Source organism: Emys orbicularis, chromosome 12, assembly GCF_028017835.1.
Source record: "Emys orbicularis isolate rEmyOrb1 chromosome 12, rEmyOrb1.hap1, whole genome shotgun sequence".
Classification (NCBI taxonomy): Eukaryota; Metazoa; Chordata; order Testudines; family Emydidae; genus Emys; species Emys orbicularis.
The window spans coordinates 7,037,176-7,061,084 of record NC_088694.1 but is presented as its reverse complement, the minus strand read 5'-3'; the positions used below and the strand labels follow the sequence as shown (position 1 = coordinate 7,061,084).

Genomic DNA, 23,909 nt, shown 5'->3' with positions numbered 1-23,909 from the left:
AGTTCCACTGATGTCCATTCTTGTTCCATTACTATTTGCTGTTTTCATTATCGACATGGCAGATGGATGTGTGAATACATTAATATTTACAGACAATACAAAAGACAAGAGAGTTAAAAATACTATATTAAGAAAGAAACCAAAATGAAGCAAGTTTAGTGGGGCAAGAACAAAATTACATATAGGGTGGGAGAAAACTGAGGTCAAGTAGTAGGGGCACAGAGAAGAGTTTGGGGGGGGTATTATAATGAGGTCAATACAATATAGTCGCAAAAATAAAATGAATGCAATTGCTACATAGGATGGTATTGTGGGAGTTAGTATGTATAGAGGAAAAAAAAGAGTCATTTCAGTTCCACTCAGAACTCAGCAGGAGCACCATGTCAGCTTTAGATACTGGATTTTAAGAAAAACCACAAATTGGATACAGTACACAGAACAACTAAAGTGAGACTTTTGAAGAAAGTAACTACATTCAGTCCACAGTAAAATGAAGGGAGACACAGTAGCGTAAGTATGTAAAAGGGGTGATATGTCAAAGCCAAGGAGCAATTTCCCCCCCCCCCATCAATTAAGGAGGACAAAAATAAAGGGGGGGGAGTAACGGGGTTGTGTTGCAGCAAAACATATGTTTATAAATTCAAAAAGGCCAATAAAATAAGCATCTAGCACATCGAGATCCTGGTCCATGACTAGGGCCCTTTGTCACTAAAATAATACAAATAAAAAAATATTGGGTAATCACCTTCACTACAGATTCAAGGTCAAATTTGACACTAATCTTTTCGGGATGATTCAAGGATAATTAAATCAATCCTGCCACACTGCAGCAGGATGGACTAAGTGATCCAGCTGATGTCCCTCTTTCCAAAAAAGAGAACCAAAAAAATCCATGAATAAGTCACCAAAATGTGAACAATCATACAGAAAAAATGCAAGTGTTTCCACTGAACACAAAGTGTTCCGACATGACATATTTTAAATTGATTTGTTTTCCTCCTTTAGATTTGTGCACCTGGTGAAGTCAAATGTAATGGAAAGGAAGCAGGATATGTGGCCGCATAGTCCAGCAGACAGGGCACAGGAGTAGGAGTCAGGAGACCTAGGCTCTATTCAGCTCAGCCACTAACTCACTGTGTGACCTTAGAAAAGTCATATCTTCTTTGTGCTTTTCCCATCTGTAAAATAGGGATGACTGTACTTACCCTCCTTGGAAAACTGCTTTGAGATCTACAGATGAAAAGTGCTAATTTGTGTGTGTGAGCCATTCAGACTATATTTAGGGATGATACAGTGAAACACAGTAAACTCCTACTGGAATAACCTGGAACTGCCACCTGATAATACTTCAGATACTATAGTATTTTGATGAATATCTCTAATGGACATCTTCCCATTTTCCCTCAATTTTTAAATCCCAATTAAATGCAAGAAAATGGATGTGAAAGTTTTTCATGAAGCAATAGGTACAATTCTAGTTTAGAAGTCATCAGTTTCATTTTGTCAGTCCGCCACAAACAGGAGAGAAATGTATAATTTCTACTTGTATAATGGAGCTCTTCTGCACAGTTCTAATATCTTCCAGCTAGGATTTTTGAAATGGTGGCAGAAAAAGGTTTTATGTTTACTACATCATCTACTTATTGCTTGCTCACTTATATTTGTATTTTCCTTAGCAGATTTCTGATAATATGTTCTGGTTTCTTGTTAAACTGTAATTGAAGGTACAGTGAGACTGTTACGCAACATCTATGAAAACATTTATATTTAAAGAGACAATGACCACTTTCCATAAAATACTTTTATTGACTATGAAGAAAAAGAAAGCAGTAAATTCCATCTGATATTACTTGAAAATGTGGATTACAATGTTTTATGTGGTGGTATTGATACATATACACATACATAGAAGAACAGAGAAAAAGTGCTTACCTGAAAAAATTCAATATTCCTATACTGTATTTAGTTTTAAAATATTAATGCAATTAAGCACTGTTATGAAACAAACACTGAACTATCAGTTCACACTTGCTAGGAACGTCTGGTGGCAGAAGTCTAAGTTGAAGGGTCTTGTATTGGATCTTTTATTTAAACCATATGCCCTCCCCATCTTTCAGACTTAAAAGTGGAATCTGCACTTAACATCTCTTTTCATCTAAAGTGTATAATATTTTCAGATTCTCTATAGCACGGGTGGCGAAACTGTGGCTCACAAGCCACATGCGGCTCTTTTTCCATTAAAGTGCTGCTCACGGAGCCCCCGCCCCACCCCATCCCCACCCATTCTCCACCTATCAGACTTGGGGGAAGGTGGAAGCTCGGGACCTCTACCTTGCAGCAGGGTGGTGGGGTAGGGGCTTCTGCCCAGTGGGGAGGGGTGGGTCTCAGGGCTTCAGCCCCGCGGGAGGCACTTGCCAGGGCTTGGGGCTTTAGCAGAAGCTGGGCTGAAGCCCTGAACCCCATCATGTGCCTTCCGTGGGGCTGAAGCCCCAACCCTCGGCAGGTGAACCCTTGCTCTCAAACTTCTGAAGATTGTCGTCTCGGACGGTCAGTAAGTTTGGCCACCCCGATCTATAGTTTGGATGCCAGTAATTCTAGGTTTAAAAGCATCCTGTAAATAATTAACTAAAAATGTTGGACTAACCTTGTTAGCAATGCCAATTAAATTAGTCTGATACCCCCCAAAAAGATTTAATTTTACACATAAAGTAGAAGAGCAATGATACTTCATAGAAACAATTAGAAAATCCTTTCTGACCTGCAGAAGTTAGGTGGTTAGTAGAATAAGAGCTTGGTGAGTGCCATAAACTGATATAATTCCCTTCCTAACCCTTCTTTTTTAATAAACTGATGCCACAAAGCATATTGGCCTACTAAAGCAGAAAAGGGAAAGTCAAAACTCTTCCAATGCAGTTATCATGAACTATTTAAAAGAGGGAAAATGGCTGAAATAGTATAATTTGCATTTGCAAAATTGTTGTATTACTTCCAATTAAGGCATAACCATCCATTAGTAAGAAAATGCATGCCACTGTATATACTTCAAGAGAGAAGCAAATACAGGGCAAGAAATAGATATATGTACACACAAGTAAAAATCTTTTAACCAGTAATATGTTGTATGCTATGAAAACAAAGCCAATCCTTTGAAAGTTGTTGATACTGGCCATTTGGACACTCCCAGGTATAGAATTGGATACAATCTTTTGGCCAGTGAGCGTTTTGCCATTAGGATCATTGGCTATGGAATTCTTTTGCTTACAGTTACTATCTTTGCCCATTTTGAAGTACATTTCTTTTGGTGAAGAAGGGTCAGTCTAAGATTCCCTCATTTCACCCTTTACTTCACCACCACCAACTGGAAGTCCTGGTGGCAGATGCAATTCCCTCTGGAGTCCAACAGCATCACGTTAGATTCATACACTTGAAATCATAAAAAATACACCCCTTCCTCAAGAGACAGTGTATTGTTTTTTATAACACTCCAACCTTTGCTGGCATGGAAAAATCAGCAGACACACATGTAGCATATAAAATTCAAATGACAAACAAAAGTAAAAGGCCCAGATTTTCAAAAGTAAGTGATTTTGGGTGCCCAACATCAGACACCTTAAAGGGACCTGATTTTCAGAAAGTGATGTTAAAATTAGGCCCCTTGAATGTCTAGTTCAGAAACCTAAACGGAGGTACTCAAATCATTAGTCACTTTTGAAAATCTTGATCAACCCCCACTCCCCCCCCCCCGCCAAAAAAAAAAAACAACAACAGCCAACCAACCCTCTTAATACTTTACATTTGTGAAGGGACAGATGTTCTATAAAAATAACGTTGATTTTAAAACTCAATAGCTGGTTGCAATTTCCATGTATTTTATCCATGGTATTCCTTAATTCTAGTATTTGAGAAAGATTTAATTTTAGAATTTAGAAACGTAACCTTTATCCGACTAGAGCCTAATCAATTTGTGAACTCGTCTTGGGTATAATTCACTCCAGTGCAGAAGGCCCACACAAGGCCCATATGTGATATTTGCAAGTTCCTACTAAGAAGATTTAAAAGCATTGATTTATCCACATTTACCAGATTCTCAAGATCAGAGAAAACTAATTAAAATTAATTGAAAAAGAAAACTTACAAAGCTAGACAAAAATCAAAAGTCAAACAAAGCAGGTACTAGGTGTAGATTATTTAAGTGCTCCCCTAAGATATATTTAAATACACTACAAAGGACTGTGGGCTCCTTCTGGCTGACTGACAGGCCAGTCCTATTCCTCTTGTTCATCATGGTCCACAGTGGAAGGGACTTTGAGTGTAGGAATTTTTTTTGTACTAAGAAGAATGGTCCAATGGTTAGGTTGCTAGCCTCGAACTCCAGAGACCCAGATTCAGTTCCCTGATTCAAAGATCTTCTGTGTGACCTTGGGCACATAACTTGGTGCCTCTATTACTCAGTTCCCCAGCTGTAAATAAGGATAACAGTGCTTCCGCTACCTTACAGAGGCCTAGTGAGGATAAATACATTAAAGGTTGTGAGGTGTTCAAATACTACGATAATGGGGGCCATATAAGTACCTGATAGGTAGGAACAGACACTGCCCCTTTTGTTGCAGTCCAAGAATGGGGACCAGGAGTATGTCCCCTTCATGGATGGTTACACAGCTAGCATTTCTTCCCCACTATCTAAGGCTGAGAATCTTCAGAATAGGCTTCTCTAAGATGGTGTGGGAGAGACAGGAAGGGAGTGGCACCAAAATATTTTTTTTACACTTGGCACAAAGAGCTGGCCCAAATATGAAACACTCCATTATTTGTGTTTAATGAGGTTTGTTGAGAACATTTTAGTGTTTAGTTGGGTCCTAATCCTATGAGCATATGGAAGTTGAGGTCATTCAGCTTCTCAAGAAAGGAGCTCAGCACACTGCAGGATCTGGTCCTTGATGTTCATTCTTTAAAGCACTTTGTAAAAACACCAGAACAACAATTGAGTGCTGCCTGGATCTCAACTCACACTCTTTTAGCCTCTTAAGCTGCTACCTTGTGTCAAAAACAAATTCTTGTTTATTGACTGAATTTATGCTCCTCCTTCATGAAGACATCAAATTCAAGTCAGTATAAAAAGTGCTATCTGAAGGATGAATTCACACTCCCCTCATTCTTACTTCTTCACTCAGTCATCAGGCCTACCACACAGGCAGAGGAGCAAACTGAAGCTGAACTTTACTCCCTCTGCCCGCCCTCCCCCCCCCCCCGCAAATAAAATAAAAGCAAATGTATATGAGAATGATCAGGATTGTGATAATGTAATCTTCCTACACCCATTTGTAACTATCCATTGTGCAGCTAGACTACATTCCTAGGGAGTGGGGAAATGGCTTCTTTTTTTTTTTTTAAACCAAGCCAGTCTTTGACATTTAGTGATTTAGCTGGAGTTTCCAATGACCATTAGAACACAAGCACGCAGGAAAAAAGTCATAGTTAGAGTGAGGTGATGATGCTGTGAAGTTATTGCAAACGTTACCTTTCATTTGAGTAGATATCTTGATTCCTGTGCTTTCCAAAGTTGGAATTTCCTGCTGGCTTGGTGCTGATATGTGTGGGCAGTGGTGTTTTTATATAATGATTGTTCTGTATACCAAGTTTTATGGATACATTTATGCTCATAATAATGGGTAAGCCAAGCCTACTGCAGAAAGGACTGTATTGATTACAGGTTATTTTATCTTTGGGGCAAAGAGTTTACTTATTGCTACTCCCAAATTACAGGTTTCATTTTTACAGCTGTTTTTACATAATGAACTACTTTTCCATTGGTACTTACTTGAGGGCATGTATTACACCTAAATAAGTAACATCATTTGTCTTGGTTAGAATTTTTGAAATTATGATTTAATTTTGGGTACCCTTTAGCCTCCCACAAATTATGTGCTTACCTGGTCCCTCAAAGGGCAAGAGTTTGGATGGAATTGGGTCCTTAGCACTCAGCGGGATCAGGTAGAGGTCCTTGACGTGTCTGTTGTTATTAGCTACAACACCAAAGCGACCACGACTGCTAAAATAGGAGTAGAGAGAAATATAGGCAACTTCCTCTTCTTCTGTTGCAGGGTGGAAACGAATCAAGCACAGTTCCTACAATACAAAGGTACAAGGGGAAATTGTTGATCTAGTGCTAAACTAGCAAATGAAGTGCTAAATGGGATGTTACTACATTGGACAGTACTTCACTTTTAATTAAAAGAAAAACAATATTCTACAAATTGTGGCAATAATCAACACCAATTGTCTACATTAGGGCAATACTGTAATTGAAATGAATATATCTGTGCTTAAAACTATTATTTTAAATTAAAAATAGAATTAGTTTTAAGCCATACACAATTTTGAAAACGAACATTACTTGTCTATCTTGCATCTAAATATTGCCTCTTAATAAATCAGTAGTCTGAGCATTCCAGCAATACCAATAAAGGGAATACTCTTACTGTGATGCATCATGACAGATATTAATATTGTAAGGCATGGATTTTCCATTTCCATCAAAGTGTTTTTAATGGTAAAGCCTCTTGCCTACATTACATAATCTCTTTTCCTCTTTTAAACTTGAATACAAATATTTAACATTAAAGAATTAAATTCTCTTGGTTCACTTGGTACACTCATTTACTCACAAAAGAGCAGTAAGTAAGGCATTTGAGCCATTCAAAATTGTAGAGGATCAAAATGGTTACGATGCTCAAAATACACAAATTTACATTTTTCTTCAATAAATCCAATTTAAAAAATATTAACTTTTAAATGTTTCCACTGGATTCCCGGGCATCATCTCAGATAATATTGGAGATGTAGCAAATTAAAACTATATCAGAACTGACAATAAATACAAGTGCAAAGTACTACACTTAGGAAGGAAAAATCAAATGCACGAATATGCAATGGGGAATAACTGACTAGGTGGTAGCAGTGCTGGATCTGGGAATATAGTGGATTACAAATTGAATACGAGTCAACAACGTAATGCAGTTGCGAAAAAGGCCAATATCATTATGGCGTGTACTAACAGGACTTGTCGTATGTAAGACATGAGAGGTAACTGTCCTGCTTTAGTCAGCATTGCTGAGGCTTCAGCTGGAGTACTGTGTTGAATTCTGGACATCACACTTTAGGAAAGATGTGGACAAATTGGAGAGACTCCAGAGAAAAGCAACAAAAATGATAAAAGGTTTAGAACCCCTGACCTATGAGGAAAGGTTAAAAAAATGGGCATGGGGGGACCTGATAACTGTCTTCAAATATGTTAATGGCTGTTATAAAGAGGATGGTGATCAATTCTCCATGTCTGCTTAAGATAGGATAAGAAGTAATGGGCTTAATCTGCAGCAAGGGAGATTTAGGTTAGATATTAGAAAAAACTTTATAAGTGTAGTTAAGCACTAGAATAGGCTTCCAAGAGAGGTTGTAGAATCCCCATCATCGGAGGCTTTTAAGAACAGGGTGGACAAACACCTGTCAGGTATGGTCTACATCTATTCGGTTTTGCCTCAGTACAGGGGGATGGACTTGAAAACTTCTTAAGGTCTCTTCCAGACCTACATTTCTAGGATTCTATGATTATGTTTTATAAAATTAGTTTTCTTCTTCACTGCTATACATAGGATTTTAAGTGAGTACCTTAGAAAGGGAAGATTTGAGTTTGCCAACATAATCCCAGACTGTCTTCGGTGAGATCCTCCCACCAATATGAATTGTATCTGGTAAATCCTAAACAAGAAGTATTACATGGTAATATGAGAAAGCGTCATAAACACACAATATGTTGTTTTAAAGCAATGTAGATCGCCCCATCCCAATAGCCTATTGGAGGCTATGCTCCAGGAAGAGGAGGCTATAACATTATAATATTTTAGCCTGCCTTTTATGACTTAGGAGATGCACTGTATTTTAATATGAGACTGCCTATTTCTTAACTGCAAAATGAATGTAGTTATTGCACATTACTGGGAGGGTGACAGTATATTACAAGGAAAAAGGCAGTCCAGAATGACAATGAAAGTTGAAGGACTTCCATATGCACCATTAGCTAAATCTGCTCATTTGCTTTGCACTGAGCAGGTAAGCACCTCTTTCTATACACAAGTGAATTTTTTATCACCCTAATTTCCCAGTATAGCAGTATAAATTCTTCTCCTTACTTGCAATTTAACAGAATGTTATGCCCCATGAATACGAGCCATGTGTGTTCTAGTTAGGGTCTCTCAGTCAGAATGCTACAGGAAATTTATCAGTACAAATACTGTAAGTGATTACCACCATGGCTCCCACATTACAACTAAAAATAATAAAGTCATGCCCTAAAATACACATTTATATTCTGATACAAAATATAATATAAATACCTTCATAAAATGTGCTTTAAAAAGGGAGAAAGTTTCCAATCTGTTCTGATATTAACAAATGCACACTTTTTTGTAAAAGAAGGTCACTCAAATCTGCATACTCCCAGAAATAAAATATACCTCTACCATTTGTTTTTATTTAATTAAAAATAATAAAAAGTGCAATATCTCACTTCTTAGAGGACCATATAAATTGCCATAGTGGATCAGACCAGTGGTCCATCTAATCTAATACCAGAAGATCATACTTTTCAAACCTGGCCTGAAAAATATATTTTTTTAAAATTATGTCTCTAAGTAAGTTTTAAGCAAAGTCCATTTTTTAAACTGCTGCTTTTTCCATGCCAAGAATGGCTTAAGACAGTCATAGATACCTCAAAACATCAATTCAGGGACTGAAGCCAAAACAAGGCCATTGTTAGCTCTTAGAGGACCCTAAGGATCCTGAAGCCTTTTAACAACTAAATAATTCTTACGATTTTTAAAATGGGCTTCTTGTTTTAGAACTACAGAACTTGTTCCAAAAAGAATTACTGTAAAAAAAAAAAAAAGTTATATTTTTCTTTAAATGTGAAGTGTCTATTTTGAGTGGAACAGCAGTTTGTCTGAACATATGCACACATTGCCATATATTTAGGGCTTTGGATTTGAGGTTTTTAGTGATGATAACCAATAAAATGCATCCAATGCAAAAGAGAACAAATTTATACATAAATAAAAAAATGAAAGTAGTGTTTATCGAATAAACACCAGAAAAACACTGGATAGGATTACTGAGTATTAAGGGCTTGTCTACTCAAAGCAGTGATGTGGACTATGAGGGCGACTATTTCTAAAGCACAGTGTATTGCGCATTAAGTGGTCCATGTAGACGCTGTGGGTGTGCTTTAAAATAGTGCTATTTGAAACAGTACTACCTTACAATACACTAGGGAACATTCCGAAGTATATGTTATTGTAATGAGTAATTTATATAATATTCATTACTCAATGCAGTGTATCCAAACAGACAACATGGGAAAACCCCTGATTTTGGACAGATACATAAAACTAAAGAATTCTTTAAAATAACCCCCTCACAATGACATTTCTAAATCCTGAAAAATAGAAGCCCTACATATATTACATATTTAAAAGTCTGACTGCCAAGAGTCGGATAGATCAAAAACAACACTGAAAACTGGACTTTAAATAGAGGCTTACTGGATCTACACCAGAAATTTTCCAACTTTAGTCAGAACCACATATACAGTTGAGGCTTAATCCAGTGCTCAGTGAAGTCACTGGGCGCCTTTCTGTTGACTTCAATGAGCACTGGATCTGGCCCCGATGGCCTAATTTCTAGATGCAGGGGGGGGGATTTTCAAAAGTTTCCACAGTTGGCCTAACTCTGTTCCCAAGGAAGTCAATAGTAAAACTCCCACTGCCTTCAATGGGAGCAGAGTTAAGCCAATGCCAAGTGTTTTTGAAAATCCTACCCATATTGTTCGATATTACAGGTGCAAAAGAAGGTAGGTTTAAGACAACATCAGTCTTAACTCTACAGTTTTTGTGGTCCCATAGAAATAGGAGATTATAATGAAAAAAAATTAGTTCCTTAACAGAAAACAGTTTGTTTTGTTCAGTGCAGTACACTAAAATATTTTAAAAAGGTAAAAGATGCATTGCTTGACATTATAATTGCTATTCTAAAAGAATTATGTAAGTATTTTGTTTATGAATTCAAATATAAAGCAATTTTTATACTTGCTACAAATATTTAAAAAGCTCAGAAGTGGTTTTGCACAAAGTGCCCATAGTGCCAATATTCTAATGTTAAGTTCAGTATTAGAGCAAGGTGAATAATTTAAAAGTAAATTGCTGAATAACTTATTCAAAAATAATGCTTAATAATTTTTGCAAATATTATTTGACCATCTCTAGTCAGTCCGAATTGTCTGCTTGTTTTATGTTTTATACCAAATAGATATCCACCCTATGCTCAGTGACAGTTGTAATGTAAAATATCAACTACTTTTTGTAGTTTATTCATCGTTAAAATGCTTCCTACTTCCAAAACTTTCACACTGGCATACTGAGCCAAACAGATAGTTGTTCCTTTTAGTAAAGTGATGCCATTTAGTGTTGTAATAATTTCAGTGTAGCAATATTTAACAAGTGACCTGAATCTTTGTAACAAGCGAAAAATATAGATGTATTCTATACATACAAACATCTGTTCTAACCTCACTAAGATATTCAAAACACCCAGAGACAGGATATGCTTTAGTGACAAACTTGGCCACACTTTGCATGTTAATAAATCCTTTCCAAATGGTATTGAGACGAGAAAGAAAGAGGGAAGTATCTCCATCCTGAGGGGACCGTGACTCTGTGGTGCTGCAAAACAAAATCGGGGGAGAGAAAAAAGTTAGAAATGACACTTTCCCTTTTTTCTTCTGCCTCCCCCCACTCCTCAACTATTTAGGCATTTTAAACAAGCGAATAGATATTCCGAGAAAATTTAAACATCTAATTCTACTAAGAATCCAAATAATTATTATCTAAATTATGCTTGGAAATTAACTGAATTCTGGTGAAAGAATGCAAGGAGCTACTGAAAATAAAAGCAAATATGCTGAGACAGGGAATGAACGGTACTGTGAGGGAGATATTTTGTAGAGTCAGGCTAGCAATGTGATTATATTATCTCAGACTCTATAGTAAATTTAAGCATCTTCCACTAAATAAGTGAATGATACTGTATGTATGAAAACATCCTCATAGTAAAGAACTGAATGTGACTATAAATTATAACTGACTTTGGAAAAAACTGAAAAACAAACAAAAACAACAAAAAAGTATTTCATCCAAATTATAGGGTATGTTTGTTTTCCCTGTTATGCATATTGAATGTAAGGGTACGTCTTCACTACCCGCCGTATTGGCGGGTAGCAATCGATTGATCCGGGATCGATGTATCGCGTCTCGTTAAGACGCGATATATCGATCCCCGAACGCGCTCACCGTCGACTCCGGAACTCCGCCAGAGCGAGCGGCGGTAGCGCAGTCGACGGGGGAGCCGCGGCCATCGATCCCGCGCCGTCTGGACCCCAGGTAATTCGATCCAAGATACTTCGACTTCAGCTACGCTATTCGCGTGGCTGAAGTTGCGTATCTTGGATCGATCCCAACCCCCCAGTGTAGACCAGCCCTGTGTGACCTTGTCCTTTTACTAAATTGATCAATTAGTGAGACAATTTCCAACCACCCCCCAAAATCAAATCTAAGAATATTTTAATTTTAGGATGAAATTCTGCTCTTAGCTATACCCATGTAAATTTGGAGTAACTCCACTGATTCTATTTATACTGAAGTTTATATACCCATTATCCCACATTCATAACGCCCTTTACTTTTAATGTAGGCAGAGTATGCCATTTGGAGAGGAAAAATGAGGGGATGATAAATCAAAAGTTTTTCTGAGTGAGGACATATTTTAAAATCTGAACTGCCTTTCTTAATACAGAAAAAACATATTATTGGTAGAAAACAGTAATGTCAAAGGCTCAGGAAGTTGGTTTACTATAAAATTTACACACTTGATATTTGGTGATGGTGGAACTGTCAAATATCTTGGATCTGGTGAGGATGATGGTTTTGTTAATATTGATTTAGGAGCTGTTAAAACAGATTTTGATATTTCCTGTCTGGATTCCACCATGGAAACTTTGTCAGGCGCAGGGCTGGAATGCGATGCTGAGGTCACAGTACCAGATGAACTGCTCATTGCCGTTCTGGGGTCCCTGCCAGATACAGTTACTGTAGTGACAACTCCTGCAATGCAAGAAGTAGGATAAATGGAGACCTCTTCAGGCAAAGTAGATTCTGCATTATGATGCCCCTGTGTTGTAGGAAAGTACGTTGTTTCCAAGACTGACTGAGAGACTGTTTCTGATACAGATCCAAGAGTTTCTGTTGTGTTTTCAGATACTGCCTCTGTTTCAGGCGCTGCAGCTGATGTAGAACTTTCATATTTTGGCTTTACTTCTGGCTTTGATTGTGTCTCCATCTTTTTAGCAGAAGTCATTGACAATTTTGATTTCTTTGGTGCTGGTTCATCATCAGATGCTGAAATCTGACCTTTAAATTAGACAAACAAAAATTTTATTTATTGTTACTCATATAATAAATCATGCTGGAAAGAAAAAACAAATAATTTATATAGCATCTGCAGTTAAGCATTCTTCTCTCTCTCAAAACTGAAAATAGAGTTTACTACCTACTAAATAAATAACTAAGTAGAGCTAAGGTGGTCTAAATAAAAAAAGAAATTATATCAATTAATTCTACACAACTACAAAAAGGACCAGTTTATTCAACATGGGCTTGGTCCTAGCCTACCGAAGTCAATAGACATCTTCCCACTGACTTCAGTAAGTGCTGGACTGGCCCTTTACGCATAAGATTTCTTATGTGCAACACTACATTGACATTATCTCTAAACTGATTATGTATACCTGTACAGATTTTGCAGTTCAGGTCAAAAAGATGGGCTCGATGCTGACTTGTTGTGTCCTTTAACATACTGCTAAAAATATCCAGAAGGGGAGCACTACTTTTCTCTGGTGCATCTCGGGTTGATTCTTGCTGCTCCTAAAAATGAACAAATGCAAAAACAAAAAACAAAAATGACTGGTTGTTCATTAATTTGAATTTTAGTTGTTTTAACAACAAAAACCTTAAAAAGTCATTTGGTCTCAGCACCTTTGAAAAGGCATTGTATTTTGAAAACATTCTTTATACCTTATCACTTTACCTGTGTTTCTCCCCCCCCCCCCCCCCCATCTTTAGTAAGGACATATCACAAGGACATATCACAGGAAATCAAGAGCTCTCTTTTTTAAGAGTTGTTCTGCTCTCAGTCCCCATCTGACATCAAAAATATGTCCTATCAAATCAGAAGTTTTCCCAGCAACCAAACTGTGATATTACCGATTGTGTTTTCATATGGAAAGTTATCAGAAAGCATAGATCAACTCTTCAGAAACAAAGATCACTTCTAAAAATTAGTATCTTTTTAAAATGAGCATCAAAGGTAGATAAATATATAGTGTCTGATTTTAAAGAATGTCTGCAGTAGTATGCCCATCATTAAGCTTGGTGCACTCCTAAAATTAAAACGCAAATCCTTGTAAAAAACAAATGGTTATTTTACATATTTAGAAACTCTCTATGCAGAACTAGTTGTCATATTTTCCTCAGTGGTTCAGCACTTAAACAACTGTTTATACTTACATCTGAGTCAGACACTGGTGGAGAATCTTCCATATTTACATCTGGTATGTTTTCCTGTTTTATGACTGACTTCCTGCTTTCATGAGATTTACTTCTTGACTCTGTTATCTAAGAAAAGCATAAAATTATATTCTAACATCAAAACCCCACATTTGTACTTGTATCCTATTACCTATTTGAAATAGTTAATTACAAATGTACCCTACTTTGTACCTATTACCTATTCTTTCAATAACCACTGATGGCTACAAAATGTATTGGTCTGCCAAAATTCTCACCCTCAGCAAATGTTAACAAACAAACTTTTGTGCAGGTGACTCTGGAAAGTCACAAACCCATCAACAATTCCTATGTGAATACATGATAAACAGAATTACATTACTTACTGATTTGATTGGTTTCTCTTTCCACACAGACAGCTCTTTGGAGAGAAGTTCTTCTGGCTTCATTCTCACTAGCTTTGACAAAGAAATCTCTTCACGAAGAACACGATGGAAAAGTCCCTGAAACAAAAACCTACTTTACTGCTATGTTGAAGAATACTAAGAGTTAGATAACTAGTAAATAAGATTCTTCTTGCAGAAGAATTAACTTTATTCCTTAATTTATTAACTCTATATTAAAAGGTACTAACTAGGTGTAAGCAAAATTGAAAAGGCTTAGTACGAACAGATACCAAGGATTGAATGGGCATACAGATGAACTATTTTCTGATCACTAAAAGTAATCCTCCAGTGTAAGGTGAACTGCATTTCCAAAGGGGTGTGAGGAAAGCTTGCACTACCACTACCTATGCTATACCTGTTTTTTGAATAAAAAGGACCTCAGCTTACTCTGCTCTCAAGTCTACATTTTCACAAGCATTCATGTTTTAAAAGAATCATCGTTCTGTTCATCTCCAGTGAATTTGTGGATCCACTCTGGCTGAAGTCATCCAAGGTGTCACACAACGCCAGAAAGGTAGAGAGAGTTGGAATTTCTTGCCACCTTTGCCCAATATATCATTATAAGAAGTATCGTATTCTGAATCAAAGTAACCAAGCTTGCTAGGAATTAATGAGTCACACACAAAGACATTCTGGATAACTGTATGATAAAAATCACTTCTTTTCAGTCAAGAGGTGAATGATTTTGGAATAACTTCGGGTAAGTTCTACAGCCTCAAAATTTAGAGCTAGTAGAGTTTTGCAGATGGAAATTAAAAATGTTAAGTGTCAAAGAGGTTTCATATATTTTAGCATATACCCAGCATTTAAGAACACAAACCTGATTTTTTGGGTCCTTAAGATTGAACATGATACTGCGATATTTACTCTTATATCGGTTGTCTGTAACTTGAAACAAGTTAAACATTTCCTTTTCAATATTCAGTGCTATCTTGCCCACTTCACTCTCTGTCATGACCAGATCGTCACTATCATTGACTCTGTAAAAAAAAAAAAAAATTTTTAATTATTATTATACTTCCTCTAAATACAACATTGATATTAAATAAGTTTGGCAATTTTAATTGTGAGCAAAATCTCAAAAAAATAAATAAATTGTGAATTCAGTGAGGCTACTCACATGCATGAAGCTAATCACGTACTTAAATGTTTACAGGTTCGAGGCCTTAGAGGCAATATTCTCCACACAAGTATTTTTGTTTTCACTTTTGAATGGAACTACAATAAGTTAGTTTCCCTATCACTAAAGAGGAAAAGTTAAGATGACATTGTACTTGTTTGTGTAACCATCTCTGGTTTTTTATTTTATTTTAAAACCAATTAGCAATAGTTTGAAATTACATGGTGCTTTAGTGTTTGTCAATAATTGATTTGTTTTTAAATGGTGTGATTACTACTATTTTTTCTTGGAGGGGAGATAAGGGAAGGGGTAAACCTATACATCACACACTTCTATCCTTTGGCAACAGGGAAGTATATTAATCATACTGTATTCTGTATATTTTCTTTAGATTTTAACTTTGTAACAACTGCATTGTAAAAGTTTCTATGTTGTGATTTAAGACTTCATATTAAAATTGCCATCATACTTCAGGTTTTTTTCCCTGCCCTTTAAGAACATTTAACATTCAATTCTGATTCTGTGCATTTGGAATTTTTACCTCTGAATGTGAGATATCACCAAACTTTCTTTACTTCACTTTAATGTTAAGCTTATGTCAACTATTTCACTTGAAGCATGAAGTCACTGCCTCCTTATCACTGTTAAAGAGTAATGCAGTCTAAACATTTATTTCAAAGTTTGTTAATGCCTTTACAGTAACTCCTCACTTAAAGTCATCCCGGTTAAAGTTGTTTCGTTGTTACGTTGCTGATCAATTAGGGAACATGCTCGTTTAAAGTTGTACAATGCTCCCTTCTAACTTTGTTTGGCAGCCGCCTGCTTTGTCCACTGCTTGTGGGAAGAGCAGCCTGTTGCAGCTAGCTGGTGGGGGCTTGGAACAAGGGTGGACTGGCAGCCCCCCTATCAGATCCCTGCTCCCCTAAGTTCCCTGTGCAGCAGCTGCCAGCAGGCTAGCAATTGCAGCTATCCCTCCCCCCAATGCCATGTGCTGCTCCTGCCCTCTGCCTTGGAGCTGCTCCCCGAGCCTCCTGCTTGCTGTGCGGGCAGGGGGGGGGGCAGGGAGAGAGGGGAGAATAGGGGGGCTAATGTCAGGGTTCCCCCCCCCGCTCCTATACCCCGCTTACCCCTTCTTCTCCATATAGAGGAGGGTGGGGACAGGGACAAAGAGAGACAGAGAGAGCCTGGGGCAGCAGCTGCTCTCTCAACTTCTTGATCCGCTTAAAAAGACAATGCACTTAAGAGTGGGTCAGCTTACTTAAAGGGGCAGTGTGCATCTCTCTCTCTCTCCCACACAAAAGGTGTATGTCTGACTCTGTCTGCTATGCTATCTCCCCTCCCCTCCATTCCTGCTGCCTTGTAGAATGTGAGGCTACATTAACAACAATGTATTAACCCTTGAGGGCTCAGCCAAGTCCTAGTTCATCATTTAGCACAGGGGTTCTCAAACTGGGGTCATGAGGTTATTACATGGGGGGTCATGAGCTGTCAGCCTACACCCCAAACCCCGCTTTGCCTCCAGCATTTATAACGGTGTTAAATATATAAAAACATATTTTTAATTTATACGGGGGGGGAGGGGGGGAGGTTCGCACTCAGAGGCTTGCTATGTGAAAGGGGTCACCAGTACAAAAGTTTGAGAACCACTGATTTAGCAGCAAGGAAATATCCCACCCTCTAACTTCACCACCTCAACCAAGCTTCACAATCATCATAGCTGTGAACAGTATTGTTTGTTTAAAACGTATACGTATGTGTGTGTGTGTGTGTGTGTGTGTGTGTGTGTGTGCGCGCGTGTGTAAGTAAGTTTTTTTGTCTGGTGAAAAACATTTCCCTGGAACCTAACTCCTCCTATTTACATTAATTCTTATGGGGAAATTGGATTCGCTTAACATCGTTTCGCTTAAAGTCGCATTTTTCAGGAACATAACTACAACGTTAAGTGAGGAGTTACTGTACAAAGTAAGTGTGTTGAATTCCCACCTTTTCCATAAAATTTCTTTGAGGGATCGTCGTATATTTTGTCGAATTTGAGAGTTGGGTTGTGATTGAGTGGGGTTAGCTGCTCCTTTTGTTTGTGCGATTGCAGACGTAGCTGAAGTGGAAGACATTGCCGTTTTTCTAAGCCCTCCAGGTAAATTGGAAGAGACAACTGATTTTTTGGAAACTGATGGTGAACCATGGGAAAGAGGTGACTGTTTTGAAGAGGAAACATTGCCTGATGAAAGCCAAGATTTCTTAGGAATTACACCTTTGAAGCTCGCAGCAGAATATTTAGTTGGGTGTTTAGTTAGTGAAGTGCTAGTAAATGATGGGGACTTCTTTGGACCAAGGTTTTTGGACAGGGAAGACATCTGTTTCTCAACTGTAGAAGCTGAAGCAACCCCTTTCTTTGATGCTGTGGTAGGTTCTACAGGTTTATCCTCACTCTTCTTCTCTTCCTTCTGGGCTGTTAAAACAAACAGAAAAACAAAGATATGGCTATAAAATAATGGCCATGTACAGTAATACCTAACTATACCGAAGAAGCTTTACAAATATTTAAAAAAAATTGTATTACACTTAGTATCTTCATTCTGCAACAGATTTGATAATTTATTATTACTTTTGATATTCATTTCGATGGGAAACATCATCCTACTAATGAAAACCAGTTATTCATTCAGAAAGAACAGTCTGGGAAATAATGCCTCCAAACAGTCTAATTTTCAAACAGGCATCAACTTCAATTTGTGTCATACAACCTATTACAAGCTCACAATTCCTTAACTTTCACTGGCTTTATTAAAATATGAAAAAAATGTGCATAGGTGTATCTTAGCTTGGTTTGGAATAAATTGAGTATTTAAACACTGAACAGAATATATTCCATATAAAGAAGAGGCTGAGTATGGAGACAAACTCCTTTAAGAGTCCCAAAGAAAAATTATGAAGATACATCACAATATATACAAAACATTTAAAAAACTATACCACCCTCAAAGAGTCCAGACATAGGTTTCATTAACAATCAGATATTAATATTCAACTTGCATGACAATGAAAAAACTTCACCAGTGCTTTTTGAACAATGTACCACATACTACTACTTGAATTAAATAATCAAGTTATAACAATTTACTTAACACTTATTCCAGTACATGTAGTTGTCTAGATTTTGTAAATTTGAGAGAATGAATTCACAGTGGCGAATCATTTCCTAGAGCTTGACTGAATTTTAGTAAACTAAACATTGTTTTTAAAAAAATCAATTACTTTTCCTTTACACAAACATGATTTAAGGACTGAGTTGGGCACCGTTTACTGCAATGAGCTTTCATACAGTCTCTCATTCTAATCGCTCCAGTTGAAAGTGAAATAATCTGATATCTCTAACAAGTTATTAGTAAGTTTTTATTTAACTTTGAGGTTTTCTAATCGCCAACCTCTCCCTCTGCCACTGCAAAGCTGTAAGATATTAGACAGGCAATTTGATGTCAGGAAAAGGTATAAGATTATGCAAGTGAAGGCCCCAATTCTCAACTGTGCAACAACTCCACTTGGGGACATAAGGTGGTGACAAAGGTGTCCATGTTATAATTCCTGGACCTGTTAGGGAATGATTCAGCACAGCAGGATCAGGAAAATCAGCAAAAGCAGGTAAGGACAGTTCCACATTGGTGTATTACATACAGAAACATCATTTACGGATAACAATTCTAATTGCTATACCACCATCCTGGATCTTTTATGATACATCAAATAGTCCATTAAGTGAAGGACTGAGGATGTGGGAGATTATTCAGGAACAACTCCTGAAATGTCATTCTATTTCTTCCTTCTGAAGGAATGCTGGGAAGACCAAGTTGTGACTTTATGCTTCCCCTCTCAGACTAGAAGTAGCTAGACAGGTTAATGTGGACCCTTCTAATGATACAGAACACTTTAAACAAGTAGGACTTCTTAATATAAGATTTAATCAAAGAAGTCAAGTTTACCATAGAGGATTTGGTACACTTCCTGGACCTCTCCTATAGAATGTCCTCAAGACAAGTTATCAGGAGACCCAACACGTTTTGTTCTTTACCCTCCACACCCACTGCAATAGAATCAGAAAGCAGCGGCAAAGTTCAGACTCTTAGGATAAATATGTTTCCATCTGTTTTGAAATGGACTCCAAGATGTGTAACCTCCTGGGTAAGAGATAGACTGTTGGACTTGTTTGACACTAGTTGAAAAAGGTCCATTATATCTAGAGACACAAAGAGACAAGTCCACACCTTATTTAGATGGTCTGTTATTATGAAACACTTTCATCAGAACTCGGGAACTGATGTTCTAATAAACCAGTTGTCACAATATTGTAGTTGGAAGTAGCTATTGGCACATGAATGTAAGCATCTTGAAGATCCACAGGTGCCAGATTAGTTACACTCGCTCAGTCAATAATGACATTCCAAGTGACTCCTTCCTGAATCTTGTGGGGCAAAATGTAACCATTTCCAGTCCAGGATGAAACAACTTCCTTTTGACATCTTGAGTGTGATCAAGTGGAATGAATGAATGACTGAATTTCTCCATTGAGTGAACTAGAGTAATTTTTTGTCCTAAAAATGATTCACTGTAACTATCACTGTCCCATTTTTTGGTGTACTGGGACAATATTAGCCAAAGTCAGGATGTATAGGAACTATGAAATAATAGTAATACCTAATACTTATATAGACAGGGAGGTGAGGAAAAGGGCCCAACAGTCTAATATGACGAGCCTTCATTGACGTTCAAATGTAATAAGCTTGCTCCTAACTCTCAAGATTTAGTTCTTTCATTGGTAAAGATTATTTTAGAGGTTTCCATAGTACCTTCTTTGTGGTACCTAAGCACTTCCATAGTACCAAAACATATATCCAGCCTAGAAACTAGACAGAGAAGGGTTTCCTACCATTTCAGTTTGGCCAAAACAGGCTCAGAATTACTGGAGGCAGAAAGCCCAGATACGTCATTCAACAGTCAGGAGTCTTGGGAACAGGAGAGGCAAATATACCCAAGAGCCATGTATTGATGTGGCTGCAGAAACGAACATTTCCAGACCTCCTTTTTTGGTTTATTGAACTTCTGACTCATTTTGAGTACATATCTTTTCTTATTGCTTTCAGTAAAAAGGGGCAGAAGCATGTTTCTGTGACTCAGTACAAAGTGGGGTGACCAGATGTCCCGATTTTATAGGGACAATCCCAATATTTGGGCCTTTTTCTTATATAGGTGCCTATTACCCCCAACCCCCTGTCCTGATTTTTCACACTTGCTATCTGGTCACCCTAGTACAAAGTCAGGCAGAGCACATCTGGGATTTGAAAACAAACTGGGTGAAACCTTGAGTCCTCCTCAGTGCCAAGACTTTTGGGAAATCTGAGCAGTGCTGCTATATTACTGGTGATAACAGTGAATGACTCAGCACTTCCTGACTGGTATATTAGAGTTGCAGAAATAAAATAAAAGGCTATTCTGGAGAGATATGTGTTTGTATTTGCTATATTTGTAAGTATTGTGTAGAATATTTAAAATGAGGAAGAAGTCATATTTACCAACAGGACTCTCTTGTACGTAATTATAAATGGTTCATATTTAGCAATTTTATACAGGTCTCCCAAGGTTGCAGTGATTTGTGTAAGGATTTTCAGAACACATATGAAATTCAGTTACATGTGTCAGCATTTTACCCAACAGAAAATTATGGAAGATTTCATATACTTCTATATCTCAAATATGACTTTTGATCCTGTTGTAGCTTAATACATACTCGTGACCTCATGGATATAAAACATACACAAATACTTTTGCCACCATCATCCTCCCAACTCCCTCTAGCACCATTTGCTTACCATGCTTTGCTTTATGTCTAACTTAGATTGTAAACTTCTTCAGGCCAGGACAAGTGATGTGGCTAAACAGTGTGATATGCTAATTATCCAGTTTTATAAAACAAATGAAACAATTCTGAAATATGAATGTCTATGCCTGAAGGGATTAATTTTATAGAAATGCCCTAGATATGCAATATAAAAATGCAAGTAATCATAATTCAAAGCAGGAAGTTGAACTCAAAATCTTCAACTGCAGTTTTTCTAGGATCCAAGGGGAAAACTTGGAGGAAAGCATCATCATTCTGTAGTATAACTAGTTATCTTCCCCTTTTAAAATAGTTTGTATTGCACAGTTGATCCCATTTTTACACTTCATTTTAAAAAAATGAACAATCTAAAACCTGACGGTATCAGAAAAATGGCAAGTTTATGGGAAATTAGATAAGCATTTATTAATAAGACATTACATTTAAAGAAAAATGGCCTCTATCTGCACAGAAATGAAATCCTACAAATTTCAGTCCAAACAGAGATTAAGTAACTGCAACAATTAGCTCAAAACGGTGAGAAATCTTCTAGTTGTAAAAGAAAGCAATTAAAATAAACAACAAAATCCCCCAGTGCATCAGTCCCACCATTCTGGCTTTTCTGAAAGCTTAAGAGGTGTTAAGATTTTTGTCTTCTACTTAAAAGACAGACGTGGTTAGCTGTTTTTCTAGATTTTGCCCTTTCTGTGGTTCACCTATTTTTTTTTAATCTTTTTTTTTTTTTGCTGAGGGAGATATTGCCTCATAGAACCTCACTAGAAACGTGATGTCGACAGAACAACGGGGATAACACAAATGTTTTTAGGTATTAATGATGTTCCTGAACCATCCATATTTCCCTTAAGAAGTGCCTTTTTGACCTAGTTGATATAACATTCACAACAATTAAGCACAGCAGCTACTTTGAAAATGTTAATCTTTTGTCCAGACATTTTAAATTAAATTATGTAATAGTGCTTGACAAATGAAGTGAGAAGTGATAAGCCTCAACGTGCATCATAAAGGAGGCTCATACATTCCTATTTTGGTCCAGATACCTAAGTGGTTGTAATATAGTAATTCCAATGAAATATCTGATCAGACTCAAAACTGAATAAAATCATAGATATTTAATCACCCCATATTAAACTCTATGTTGACTAGAATTTTCAGGTGGGTCTAAAAGCAATATGTGATATTATTGTATGTATGTACTGCAAATATCTTGCCACAACTACTACTAAAGAACTAACTGAGAAATCTGAGCTTCCCTGGCTTTTGTGTATCAAAGACAGGTGTTTAAACACACACTTCCCCATAAAATACTGTCAACCTATACATCAAACTCAAGGTTAATAAGTAGTAAATGTTTTCTAGCTTTCATGGAAGATTTTTTTTAAATGAAACGCTTTAATTGCTTTTTTCAAAGTAAATATTTCAAACACTAACTTCTGGAAGCTTAGAAGTGTTTTTCCCTCCCCATTATGAAAACTTTAGAAGTCTGATATAAAAATCATGATCTGGTGTAAAACTGCAATGACTTTGTATTTTTACCATGTAAGAGATAGCTGCTTTGTTTGGGAAGAATTTAGTATCTGATAATAGCAAAGGATTTTTTTTCCTCCAGTGCTGGAGGAATTTAACACTGAATGATAGGTAATCGAACTGTAAAAAGTTACACAGCAATAATTAAGACAGCTCATTCAACAGAAAAAAATTATCTTACTGCAAATTTTCCTTCCAGTACTGTCATTTGGCTCAAATATTTATGCAAATTTAGGAGTATGCATACATAAGATGTATATGCAAATTTAGGAGTATTTATTTGTTGGTTACTCCTATAGCTAAAAAATATTCATGATGTTTTATAAATGTACCAGGTTCAAAATGAGCCAAGCTGAATTAAGGAGTCAGTTTTAAGTTATATTAAGTGAAGTCTGTGGTGTTTTATCATATTTTAAGTATGCTGTCAAATTCTTTTAAAAATATACTTCACACTAAAGTCAAAAATTATTACCTGAACAGCATTCAGTACGACTAGATTTTAAATATATATATTAATTACACACATACACTCATCTGAGTTGTATTATGGGTGACTTTCTCCATTATTGTGGAAGTGATAATGAAGGCATCTCTCTCTACCCTATATATTTACAAGAAGGGAGTTAAATACTTGTTCATCAGCACTTTAATAGAAAAAAGGAAACAGAGCTTGAAAGTTAATACTGTGCTCAATCCCTCACTTCCCATATTTAGTCTAACATCAGGCTGCTTGGGGTGGTTCGTTGCAGGCTGCCTTGGCATTGTGCCAATGCAAAAACAAAAAAAACCAAACAAACAAAAACCACCCTAAAGTAAAACATTGTCAAATATAAAACTTCAGCTTCTGAAATTGTTCATCCGATGCAGAGTTGTGAAAAAGATGCTGTAGCATCTTTTATTCTGTGGCACTGGCATTACTACTGAAGTCGTAAAAAATTTCTGACTCAAGAGATATAATTCTCCAGATCAGCAGACACCAGAAAATGAGGAAATAAACTTTAGAAATTTCACAATACTTAACAATTCAGTCTACATCTTAAATTGTGGCAATTAAAAATTTCTACCTAAAGGGACTTCTTGATTATAGAACTTGGAAGTTAACAGGATTTCTCAAGCACAAACTTGTGTTTACTTTCTAATTCAATTTTATACAGATAGCTCAGTGACTTGAAAATACCTACTGAAAATTACCTTAAATACTTATTTAAAGGACACTGCACGAAACCATTTTAAGAAAAATATTAATCAAAATTTGATTCATT

General features: G+C 36.8%; 1 protein-coding gene across 1 annotated transcript in view; it reads right to left on the bottom strand.

The window, feature by feature from the left end:
* The window catches only part of DIDO1 (death inducer-obliterator 1), a 66,231-nt gene that overhangs the window by 9,083 nt on the left and 33,239 nt on the right, over positions 1 to 23,909 (bottom strand). Inside the window, exons 8-16 of the mRNA XM_065414301.1 lie at positions 17,217 to 17,682; positions 14,934 to 15,093; positions 14,054 to 14,170; positions 13,668 to 13,775; positions 12,890 to 13,025; positions 11,972 to 12,512; positions 10,616 to 10,769; positions 7,666 to 7,755; positions 5,931 to 6,126 (exon numbers count right to left, since the gene is read on the bottom strand). Of these exons, the coding sequence (XP_065270373.1) occupies positions 5,931 to 6,126; positions 7,666 to 7,755; positions 10,616 to 10,769; positions 11,972 to 12,512; positions 12,890 to 13,025; positions 13,668 to 13,775; positions 14,054 to 14,170; positions 14,934 to 15,093; positions 17,217 to 17,682 (1,968 nt within the window). The remainder of the gene's footprint in view (positions 1 to 5,930; positions 6,127 to 7,665; positions 7,756 to 10,615; positions 10,770 to 11,971; positions 12,513 to 12,889; positions 13,026 to 13,667; positions 13,776 to 14,053; positions 14,171 to 14,933; positions 15,094 to 17,216; positions 17,683 to 23,909) is intronic.